Source organism: Protopterus annectens, chromosome 4.part1 (assembly GCF_019279795.1).
Source record: "Protopterus annectens isolate FY-2018-M chromosome 4.part1, PAN1.0, whole genome shotgun sequence".
In the NCBI taxonomy this organism is placed as follows: Eukaryota; Metazoa; Chordata; order Ceratodontiformes; family Protopteridae; genus Protopterus; species Protopterus annectens.
In genome coordinates this window covers 141,296,809-141,308,947 of record NC_056734.1, presented here as the reverse complement: position 1 = coordinate 141,308,947, position 12,139 = coordinate 141,296,809, and the positions used below count along the sequence as shown (strand labels likewise).

The window sequence follows — 12,139 nt, the reverse complement described above, 5'->3', positions numbered from 1 at the left end:
AGAAACCTTCGTTTGCCAGATTTTCCTTTCTTCCATTTTAGACCTCCTGGCGGGAGCCAAACTTTGTTTCTTGGAGACTGGGATTTTATTTACATTTTTGGGCAGGACCCTTTGGGCTGTTAAACTCCTCACATACTGTTAAAAGAACCCTAGGCAAACCCCCTTTTAAAAGGGGCCGGAGGGTGAGTGCCCAAACCCAAAAGGGCCGGCAAAGGGGCCCGGGGGAAAAGGGGCCCTTCCACTACAACAAAACCGGAGACTGAAAGGCCCGAAGCCCTCAAAAAGAGAGAGAGGGATAACCCCCCCTTCCAAGGCCAGTTCTTTTCAAGGAGGGGGGAAGGGGCACTGAACCCCGGCCCAGTTTTTTCCGGGCCCCGAGATGGGCCGACATAAAAAGGAATCCGGGCCCCTAATACTTCGGGGCACCGGGGGGTCCCTGCGGCCCCCGGTCCCTCAAAACAATTTTAAAAGGGGGACCCTTCCCGGGAAAGGAAAAACCCCCACCTTTTCGGGGAAAAAAAAAATTTCCTACCCGGCCATTAAAGTTCCCTTTTAAGTGTTTCCAAAGGAAACTCGAGGGGGGCCCGGGAATGGCCCTTCGATGTTCCCAAGGTGGGTTTCCCCTAGGCTGAAAAACGAACCGAGGAGAAGCCAGAAAAAAGGGGGGGGCCCCCCTTTGGCCCTGCGGGGGGAGAGCCGTCTGGGGTTGGGTCCCCTTCAAAAAAGGTTCCTCCAACTAAAATTGAGGGAGGAAGGCGGAGGGGTGGGAGCTAAAAGGGAGCGACCCCGGGGAAAAGGGCCAAAGACAAGGGCCTCGCTCCCAATTGGGCCCGGGGGGGCCGAAAAATGGACTCCGTAGGTTTCCCAACCACCCCTGTGGCCTCGGGGGAGGCAACTCCGGAAGAACCAGTTTGGTTTTCAGCCAAACCAAAAAGTTACCTAACCTTTAACCCTTTCCCTTTTCCGGCAGCAAAAGAGGGGGGAAAGAAAAATTTTAAAAAAAGGGGAAAAATTTGAAACTGACCCCTAACTCCCCTTAAAAACATAAAAAGCTGAATCTGCTGGGCCTAGAAAGGGAAGGCGGGAAAAAACCCTTAAAGGGGAAAAGTTTCCCAAGAAAAAACTTTTAAAGGCTGAGGCAGAAGAGTCCCCAAGGGTTACCTGGGTTTTGGTCCGAATTCGGATCTCCCCACGGTTGCAAAAAGTTCTCTTCAGCAGAAAAGGCTGAATGGGCGGCGAGCCTTAAAAGGAGCTTCCTGGGATTTGGACTTCACACCAGCCCCGAGGGCCGGCGAAAGGGTGCTGGAGAACCCCCCATATGTTATGGTTCAAGGATTAAGGCATCGAAAGGTTTTTAAACTAGCCAGAAGGCCAAAAAAACCCCTTTTAGAAGTTTCTGATTTTCCCATTTAAAGGATCCAGGGAATTAATTTTAAAATTTTTTAAGGTTCATAGGGGTCTGGCCAAACTCAAGGGGATTTTAAATAGCAGAATTCGGGCAACTTCCCTAGATTATTTTGCTCTGTAAACCCTTAAAGGTTGGGTTAAATTTATTTTCCCATACTTAAAATTTTTCCCTTTGAAGATCAGTAGGCCTTGCTAAAAACAGGGTTTCTTCTAGGCAAGAACCGGGACGGAAATTTTTTCCCAGCTGCTTTTAGGGTTTGTTGAGGAAATCCCGGTGGGCTCTTGGTTTTCCTTGAGGTGGAGAAGTTTTTTCTGGGTTGCTCTTTGGGCCCGAGACATTGAGTAGAAGGCCAAGACCTTTTCTTTTTAGTGAAAACCCTCTGTTTGGGCCCAAAAATTTTTAAACTTTGGTTTTCAATTTTGGAGGTGTAATTGGGTCCCCAAATCATTTACTCTATTTGGGGATACATGTGGAGCGGGACCTTTTTTCAAAGTAAACCCCTTTTTGGGATTTACTTAAAAGGATTTCTCCCATTTGAAAGTGATTACCCGTAGATTCACACGGTTTTGCCTAACCCTTCTGACAGGTTTCCCCCTTGGGGGTTTCGGGGATTGTTTTTCCAGGGATGATACTGAAATATTTTGAGCCAGGGGTTCGCACCGGTTTCGTCTCGTGAGATTCCCAAACCCCAGGAGGGTCCCGGAGCCCCTTTTGGGCACCAGGTTTTCCCTAGAGCCTCTGGAATGCTTGCACCGATCATTATGGCGGCAACATCTGAACGGTGTCAACCCCTTGCTTCTTATCAGAGTAAAGGAAGGAGTCCGGACGCCTGTGGGACTGTACTTTAGTGGCTGGACCGCCTTGAGTATTTTAGAGGCAAATCTGGCCTTTAAAAACCCAAAGGGTACCCATTGGGGGTTTAATGTGTTAAAGTCGAGTCCGGTACTTTGGACACCCTTCTAGGCCTTGGAACTTTTTCAAAAGGTCAACATTTGGAGAATTGTTTTAAACAAACCTTTGGTAGTCCTTTTGGAGGTTAAGTTTGAATGATTTAGTGAGGGTATAATTTGAGACGCTGGTAGGCATGGTAATTCCCAGGACCCTTTTTGGGCCCCCTTTGGGGGGGGAAACCTGTTGCTGTAAATTTTTTGGGGTAAAATTTTGGGGGAAGGCGGGTTTGGTGAAGGTGAGGGTTTATTAATTTTTGGGAGCTCGAAGAGCCTGGGATCATCAGGCCATTGATGCTGTTTTTTGGTTTTTGGATTTTTTTAAAAAGGGTTCTGGATGCCGGGGTTTACATCTGGGAAGGCCGGGTTTTTGGGGGGTTTTTGGGGAATTTTTTTCACGGGCCTTATGAAATGGGGAATGTAGTTTCATGTATTTTTGCCTTTTGGGTTTTTGCTCAAAAGTTAAATTTTCCCCTGTTTTTGCTTATTTAGGGGCCCTTTGTGTTTTTTGGAGTGGAATTTTTTTTCGTGGCCTTATGTTTTCCTGAGGTTTAGTTTTGCAATTTGAAAAAGGGTTTCCTTTTGGGGATTTTCCTTTATTTAAATTTCCCCTTTCTGTTGAATAGTTTTTTTGGCGGGAAAGGGTTTTTAAGTGGTTTTTTTATTTGGGGGGGGGTCGATTAAATTCCGTGGTGTATGATGCTTTTTAAAGGATTTCTGTTGGGAACATTATCCTTTGGGGGTTTTTGAAATTTCCACCTTTTGGGAAGTGTGAAGTTGTTTAAAAGGTTTTAAAGGGTTTTTAACTGGGTTGGGAAAAAATGTCCTGGATTAGTTTTTCCCTATTTAGGTTTTATTCTGGTTTTTAATGCCCCCTTTATTTTTCCCAATTTTAAAAGGGGGGGAGTGGGGCCGGCAAGGGTTTGATTTAATAAAATCTAAAAGCATTGGCAAGTTTGACTGGATGGTTTCCAGTCAGTTTGGTATTGCCACCCATACCGGGTTTTTTTGGTGGGACCTTTTTTTTTTCCTTTTGGAATTTGGGGGTTTCCTGGCAAGGTGGTTTTGAGCGTTAAATCTGGGCTGCCCGGGAGTTGAACAGGGGGTTCTCCAAACTCTTTCCAAACCTGGAGGGTGTATCTTGATGAAATGGTAACCCCTTTTTGTATTCCCGGGTTTTTGGTTTTTAGGGTTGTTTTGGTGGTGTCTTTGGAGCCTTGAAAAAGGTTGGGTGCAAGATTTTTCCATCTAGGAGTGCCTGGTGCAGCATTTGGTTTAGACTGGCTTGGTAGCATTCCCCCAGTGGTTGGTTTTGGAGGGGATTTCTTAGCCTTGTTAAAAGGCATTTTTTAACCTTGGCCATTTAAGGCAAAAAGGTTCACTCGGCAAACCGGGGGGGCACAATCAGGTTTCCTTGGTCCTTAAGAACCAAAGGGGGTTACCAAATTGTTAAAATTGATCATTTTATCTTTATACCGTGGCATCATTCTTGGTGAAGGCAAGATGCTACTCAGAGTCAGGGTCATACCGGCCTGGGCTACATGATCAGAGCTTCTCTAGGTCTCTCTTCATGTAGTCCAGGGAGGTACATCTCAGGTTGTTCACACCAACATGGACAATGACAGAGTCATATTTGTACTTGTTTTGGAGTGACCTGAGTGCTTGTGTGATGTGGCGGATCCTGGCACCCGACAAGCAGCTTACAGTAACCTTCTCCTTGTTCAATCTAGTGAGTAGGACATCAGTGTGCCTGACAATAGAGTCACCTATTACTAGTGTATTGGGTGTGTTATTTAGCCTTAAGGGCTGTGACTGCGTGGCACACTCACATTATGAAGTATGTGATACGTGGTTGTTGTTGTTGGGGGGTAGAGGTTGCTTGGATGTCTGCTTTGGAGGTCTCTGCTGCTTTGGCAGATTTTTATTTAGAACTTCCGAGTATGTTTTTGTGTATTTATCTGTGTTGTTTGCTGGTGCAGATATGACTGGTCTATGTGAGACTGGTAGTGTGGTGCAAGTGTTTCCCTTGTCCCCCTGAATGTTCCAGTCGTGGGTTGAGAGAGCTTGGCCTGCAGCTTGGCTGTATAGTTGCATCTCTCACATACATTTGTGTTTGTTTGAAGGAGGAGAGGGTTGTCTGTGTACGTGAGGCAATTGTAACATTGCCTCAAGATGCCCAGTTTACCAGCTGTACTGGAGAGTATACCTGAAACTGCCATTTGGACATGCCTGTACGGATAAATGAACTGTTTTACTGATTGCCCAGTAGGGACGAATAGGGAGCCTTGTACTACTGTATAGTATGGGGGTGTGGTGCTAGCGTTTATTAGTGCTTACTGAGAGATTAGAGCAAGTGTTGGACTGTAAAAGGAAGGTTAGAGTGCTTAAGTTGAGAGTTTGACTACTTCCAAGGGAAAAATTGAAGAGCAGACTTCGTGGAGCCGGGAATAGTTTAACCCTAGCTACACGGTGCGCAAATCCGCACAAAACCACGCAAATGTGGGTTTTAAAGCAGGGAGATGAAAGAGATGGAAATTAGCCCAAAATGGCCAATAAACTACTAGTTGCTGGGCTGAGACCACTCCTCCAGGGACAGATGGGCTGCTCAAAGCTCCCCACTCTCACTGGTGAACAGAGTAACTTCCTTCTATCAGAGTAAGGTATGGGCAAACACAGGAACTTGTACCACAGCCCTGAATTCAGCAGAACCTAAAAACTGGACTAGATTCGCTTAGAAAAGGCGGGAAACAAGAATTTTTTTTTTTTGTTTGTTTTTTCTTTTTTTTCAAAAATGCAGTAACTTGCTCTAAAAACACTTGCACTTTAAATGCTCAGAACAGGTGAGCGCACTTGAGTGTGTAGTCTACAACAGTTAAACAGATGATTACAACACAAAAACAACTAAAAACGACTTTAAAAGTGCAATCAGGAAAATAAGTACAGTATGCAGCAAAAATAGCTTTTTAAAGCACAGAAATGCTAGATCATCGCATTTTAGGCGAAATTAGCAGTCAACAGAAAACAATTGCAGAGAAAAGATACTTAATCAATCCAAAGTCACTCTTGTCACTCTGCTGCTTGTACGACTCTGCAGGACACCACAAGGAGCTTTGCTGAGTTGTATACAAGCACAAAACTGCACAAATGCGGGTTTTAAAGCAGGGAGATGAAAGATCGAAATTAGCCCAAAATGGCCAATAGACTACTAGTTGCTGGGCTGAGACCACTCCTCCAGGAACAGATAGAAATTAGCCCAAAATGGCCAATAAACTACTAGTTGCTGGGCTGAGACCACTCCTCCAGGGACAGATAGGCTGCTCAAAGCTCCCCACGCTCACTGGTGAACAGAAAAACTTCCTTCTATCCAAGTAAGGTATGGGCAACACAGGAACTTGTACCACAGCCCTGAATTCAGCAGAACCTAAAAACTGGACTACACTAGCTTACAAAAGCTAGGTGTAAATCTCGTGAGCAGTAAATGAATGTCGTAACAGCAGAACTGTGTGTTTTCATGCAGTAAAGGTAGAGACTACCAAAAAGTGTAGTTTAACAATGAAGCAGTGTTTTTATTAGCAACTTTAAAGCTGTTCTGGCAGTGTCCAGTTTCTAAGTGTAATAACATCCTACAATATGAGTACTAATGGAAATATAAATTCAGAGGTAAATAGATCCACTGCCTCTATTACAGAACCTTTTTCATTCCTGGACAACCAGTACTCCCCAGTATAGTCCCCTACTCAGCATTTATGTCACTTCTCCATTGAGACAGTTGGACTGCTGCATGTAAGCTTAACCAACCACAGAATCTAGGTCTTCTGAAGTCCATAATGCAAATGACACGGATTCATTTTGATAAATTGGTACTGCCACATTCTAAGGCACGTGTCCCTTTATGACAACTCTGTCTTTGAAATCTACAATTACAGGCCCTTTTTTCCTGTTGTAGGAAAATACTGCTCCTGTTATTGCTTTGTAAAGTTTCTCCATGGTGAAGAAAATTAAACTGCATCAGGGAATATATAGGTTCATAGGTTCATACTAGGCTATCTGCCCGAGGGCATTTACAAGCCTAGCCCATAGTTTTGTGGCTTACGCCACCCCTTTAGTATGGGGAACTATACCCATTATTTTGCTGTGCCTCTGTCGAGCAGTGACACTGAGGTAATCCCTGGGGTATATCTGCGATCTCCCATCCATTGGTCAAGATTTCTCTTGAACAAGGCCAGCGAGGTGCTCTGCCTCACATATACCGGCATTTTGTTCCACAGCATAGGGAGTCTTTGGGTGATGAATCTATCCCTCCAGCACGTCCTATTAATAGCCGTGTTGAGGTTTAAGTCTCCAGCCCTTGTGGCTCTGATGGATCTAGATTTTGTGAGGTGAAGCATATTCATCAAATCTGGGTTTGACATGGCCTTGTATGTTAGGCAGAGGTCACCTCTGAGCAAGCGGTGGCGACTGAATAGAGCTGGAGTTCTTTAGTCGGGCAGCATAGGACAGATTTTGAGACCCTTTATCCTTTTGGTGAGGAACTTTTGTGGCCTCTCCAGCTGCTGCAAGTGTCGGGTCAGATACATTCCGAATGGGGCATTGTACTCAATCATTGGTCTGATGAGTGATGAGTAAAGGGAGACTATGACCTCCCTTGATCTAGATGAGAATCCCTTCATGATAAGGTGGGCAATGTAGAAGGTCTTCCTAACTACTTTAGCTACATGGGTGTCGAATGACAGACTACTATCAACCTGGGTCCCCAGGTCCCTGATAACTTCTACTGTGCTCAGTGGATTGCCACCTATTTGGTAGCTAGGGGTAACCTTGTTTTTCCCGAAGGGTATGACTATGCATTTTTTGGCATTTCACTTAGGCCATGGCTCTGGCACCAGTTATCCGTCTGTGAGACCCTTCTGAAGGATATCTGTGTCAGATGTGTTTTCTACTACGGCGCCCAGTTTGCAGTCATCTGCAAACTTTGTCAGCCATAACCCTCCTGTGTTTGCTTGTACTTCGGAAAAGTAGATGCCAAACAAGAGTGGGCCCAGGACTGAGCCCTGTGGGACACCACTTGTGACGGGCTTTGAGTCTGACATGGCGCCAGCAACTCTGACCCTGTGGGTTCTGTCACTCAGCCAGTTTGCAACCCATCTTGTGATGTATGGGTTAATATTTAAGCTGATGAGTTTTTCAATGATACCCGAGTGGGGTATTGTATCGAAGGCCTTCGCCAGATCGAGGTAGGCTGTATGGACTGCCTTTCCTCATCAATGGCTTTGGTGACTGTTTCAAAAAGTCAACCAAGTTTAAAAGGCATGATCTGCCTTTGACAAAGCCAAACTGGGTTGGATCCAAAGTCTGCAAATTCCCTATGTCTTTATTTATGAGGTCCATTATGATCCTCTCCATGGCTTTGCAGATAAGGCTTGTCAAGCTAATGGGCCGGTAATTTCCAGGGTCGGTGGAGGCACCACCTTTGTGAAGTGTGACCACAGTTGCAGTGCGCCACTCCTTGGGTACGTATCCAGAGGTAAGACTTTGATTAAACAGCTGTCCTAGCTGTGGGTTTAATTCCTCATTGAGTTCGTGGAGCACACAGCCGGGGACCCCATCGGGTCCCATGGATGCCGTGTTTTTTGCTTTGGAGAGAGCAGTTCTCACTTGGGCGTTGGAAATGTTTGGGGGGCTGCAATCGTTTGGTATAGATATCTCTCCTTTTGGGGAGGGAGTTGCACTGAACCTATCAGCCAGTATGTTGGCAATGTCTGTAGGATCAGTAATCTTCACATCATTTTGAACTAGTTCTGAGCATATCTGGCAGTTTCCTCCCAGGTTTCTAAATATAGCTAAAGAAGGCCTTATGATTGTCTTTTGAGTCTTTAGCTATTTTTCTCAAAATTTGCTTTGGATGATTTTATGAGAGCTCTTAGTTTTTACTTATAGTGATCAAGGGTGTCTTACCTTTAAGGATTTTGCCCTATCTTGTAGTAGCTTCCTCCTTTTGTTGTAGAGTTTGTTTATGGCTGGGGTCCACCAGACTGGACGCTTGCCTTTGGTACAAAGAGTCTTTGTTTTGCTTGGGATTGCCTTATCCATGCAGTCCTGTAGGTGCAGATAGAAGGCATTTGTAAGTGATTCAGCGGCTTGAGTACTGTTTTCCGCCGGCTCGGGGGCCTTAAAGGAGACCACACTAGTCTTTAGAAGTGTGAAGTCGGCTTTCGAGAAGTTCTTTACTGTGGTCTTTTTTTATTTCAGGTGGGGGTGGGATGAGGACCTCCAGCGAGATTAGTTTGTGATCTGATCTCACCAGTGAGGGGTATACTTCCGGTGTTGAGTATTGTGCTCCCATGTTCGTGATGATGAGATCAAGCAGGTTATCTCCTCTTGTGGGGATGGTTACTAGTTGTTCCATGGCATTTGAGTTTATGAATTCCAGGAACTTTTGGGCTAGGGTGTTTGGGCTTGAGTAGTGTTCCCAGTCTATATTAGGGTAATTGAAGTCACCTAGTATGATGGTGTTTGGTGATACATTTATCCCCTCTAGTGGTTTCAGGAAGGCCATGTGAGGTTCCTGAGTTTGTGAGGGTGGCCTGTAACATGCTACAATTTGCAGAGCAGTCTTGCCTATGGTTAATTGCACCTGGATGGTCTCCACTGCATCGCGTTGCCACCAGTCTTGAGGTGTGGGTGTCCTTGATGAATATGGATACCTCTCCTTTCTTGGTATTGTCCGGATTTTGGGGCCGAACGCGTGATATGAGGTAAAACCTGATAGTGCTGGGGTGCTCTCAGGAGCCTTGAACCAGGTTTCTGTCACAGCACAGACATCGATGTTCTCCATACTGAGAAGGGCCTTGAGTGCGTGCATTTTGAGATTTAGACTTCTGGCATTGAGCAGCATTACCCTTAGTTTTTCCTTTTTGTGTTCTAGGGTGGTAGGTTTAGAATTTGAGCCTTGCCTAAAAAGGCACTATGGGGGTGGCAAGAGCCTTTGCCAATATCCTGAATCCCAGGTGACAGGTGCAAGCCGTTAAGCAGCAGCGTGGCTTGTCCAGCATGTCATCCCAGGCAGACAGACACTGGATCCCCTTTGAATGACACCAGTGTTTAAGCCAATTGTTAAAGCTGATCATCTTATCTCTGTATTGTGGCATCATTCTTGGTGAAGGTAGGATACTGCTCAAGGTCAGGGTCATACCTGCCTGGGCTACATAATCAGAGAGCTCCTCAATGTCTCTTTTCATGTAGTCCAAGGAGTGCGCCTCAGGTCGTTTACACCAGCGTGGACAATGACTGAGTCGTATTTGTACCTGCTGTTGAGAGACCTGAGTGCTTGCGTTATGTGGCGGATTCTAGCGCCCGACAGGCAGCTTACTGTGACCTTCTCCTTACTCAGTCTGGTGAGCGGGACGCCAGTGTGTCTGACTATGGAGTCACCAATGACTAGTGTGTCTGGCATTGTGTTTGGCCTTAAGGGCTGTGACTGTTTTACACTCTGACTGTGAGGTCTATGTGTTGCAGGTGTTGTGTTCTGAGGTGGTGGTTGTTTGGGTGTCTGTTTTGGTGGCCTCTGCTGTTTTGGTAGATTTTTGATCAGAGCCTCCGAGTATGTCTTTGTGTGTTTATGTGTAGGATTTGAGGTTGTGATGGTACTATGTGAGACTGGGTCTATAGTGTGTGTGGTAACCTTCTCCTCCTGACTGGTCTTGCCAGTCCTATGTTGAGAGAGCTCAGCCTCCAGTTTGACCGTATAGTTGCATCTCTCGCATGTATTTGTGTTTTGTGGGAGGAGGAGAGGGTTGTCCCCATACATGAGGCAATTGTAACATTGCCTCAATATTCCCAGGTTCACCAGCTGAGCAGGAGAGGACACTAGTAACTGATCCCTCGACATGCTAGAAGGAATAGACAAAAAAACTTTAAAAAAGAATCCGGGGGATGTGGGTGTCCGAGAAATGGGGTTTTTCCTTTTTGGGGTACTATGACAAGAGTGCCGTATCAATGTAATAAGTACTGTAGGAGTAAGTGCTAGGTTTAACAGATAGAGAATAGTCTACTTGGGGTCAAGTAGAGATGATCTTTTTAGTTATAGGATACGCAGATTAGATCAGTAGTATAGTTCGAGGAAGGTAGTTTTAAGGGAAAATTTGAAGAGTGGACTTTAGGTGGCCCGAATAGTTTAAACCTGCTTAACCGCTGCCCTAGTGTGCAACAGTGGCAACTCCGCGCTAAAACGCGCTTTATAGCAGGGGGCTGGAAATGACCCAAAATGGCCAATAGACTACAAGTTACTGCCTTAAACCACTCCTCTAAGGACAAACAGGCAGCTCAGTACTCCCTACTCCCACTAGTGAGTAAAGAAACTACCCCTTGACTAAACAAGGAAAATGGAGAAACACAGGAACCAAGACAAAGCCCAGGGATCAGCAAAATCTGGTCTCTGGAACACTAGTTAGGAAAGTATGGAAAACAAGGATATTTTTCTTTTGTTTTTTTCAAGTTTTTTTACAGAAAAGTAGAAAACACAATAAATGCTATGATTTTCGACTAAATGCTATCAAAAGCTAGTACACTTGAGTGTATTAGCCTGTAGTTTAACTTTTAGGCAAAACTTAAACTAGCAAGTGCAGTAAACAGTTTTAGCTTATAAACACAGTAAAAACAGTGCAAACTTTGATAAAACAAGCAGAAACAGTAGTCGAAAGGCACACAAAGTCGAAAAAGCCAAGAAAAATACTGAAAATCTGGAAAGGTAGTCTTTTCTGGTCTCTGCTGCTAGAGGAACACTGCTGGCCACCACGAGGAGCTGTGCTGAGTTCTCATTAGCTGGAAAAGCCCGCCAAAACGCGCTTTATAGCAGGGGGCTGGAAAAGACAGGAAATGACCCAAAATGGCCAATAGGCTACAAGTTACTGCCTTAAACCACTCCTCTAAGGACAAACAGGCAGCTCAGTACTCCCTACTCCCACTAGTGAGTAAAGAAACTTCCCCCTGACCAAACAAGGAAAATGGAGAAACACAGGAACCAAGACAAAGCCCAGGGATCAGCAAAATCTGGCCTCTGGAACACTAGTTAGGAAAGTATGGAAAGCAAGGATTTTTTTTTTGTTTTTTTCAAGTTTTTTTTTACAGAAAAGGAGAAAACACAATAAATGCTATGATTTTCGACTAAATGCTATCAAAAGCTAGTACACTTGAGTGTATTAGCCTGTAGTTTAACTTTTAGGCAAAACTTAAACTAGCAAGTGCAGTAAACAGTTTTAGCTTATAAACACAGAAAAAACAGTGCAAACTTTCATAAAACAAGCAGAAACAGTAGTCGAAAGGCACACAAAGTCGAAAAAGCCAAGAAAAATACTTAAAATCTGGAAAGGTAGTCTTTTCTGGTCTCTGCTGCTAGAGGAACACTGCTCGCACTTCTAAATACTGTGACCTTCTGACCAGGTCTCATAAAAACCCTGCTTCTTTTTGGCATGATCTTAATCACACACGTAAACAATGCACAGAAAACCTAGGTTCCCCCCACTTAGCACAGCACAGTACTGTCACAATGGAATGAGCCAACACAAACTGAAGACAATCAATCGCCGACACAGACTCATAAAACATGTAAAACTGTATTAACATTTGCACACATATACAAACAGTGCATGCAATCATACCTTCTGGAAGTCATGTATAACCATTGCATTGTCACTCTCATTATCTATGAGCTCGTAGTCATCATCAGAATCGAATTTCACAATCTCCTGCATCTTTGGCTCACTTCTAAGGGCATAATATGCATTAC

General features: G+C 44.7%; 1 protein-coding gene across 2 annotated transcripts in view; it reads right to left on the bottom strand.

Moving 5' to 3' along the window:
- LOC122800781 (integral membrane protein 2C-like) overlaps nt 1-12,139 on the bottom strand; it is a 464,319-nt gene that overhangs the window by 248,078 nt on the left and 204,102 nt on the right. For both annotated transcript variants that reach the window (XM_044070041.1, XM_044070042.1), the window contains one exon: nt 12,012-12,139. This exon is cut by the window's right edge and continues 34 nt beyond it. In XM_044070041.1, the coding sequence (XP_043925976.1) occupies nt 12,012-12,139 (128 nt within the window). The remainder of the gene's footprint in view (nt 1-12,011) is intronic.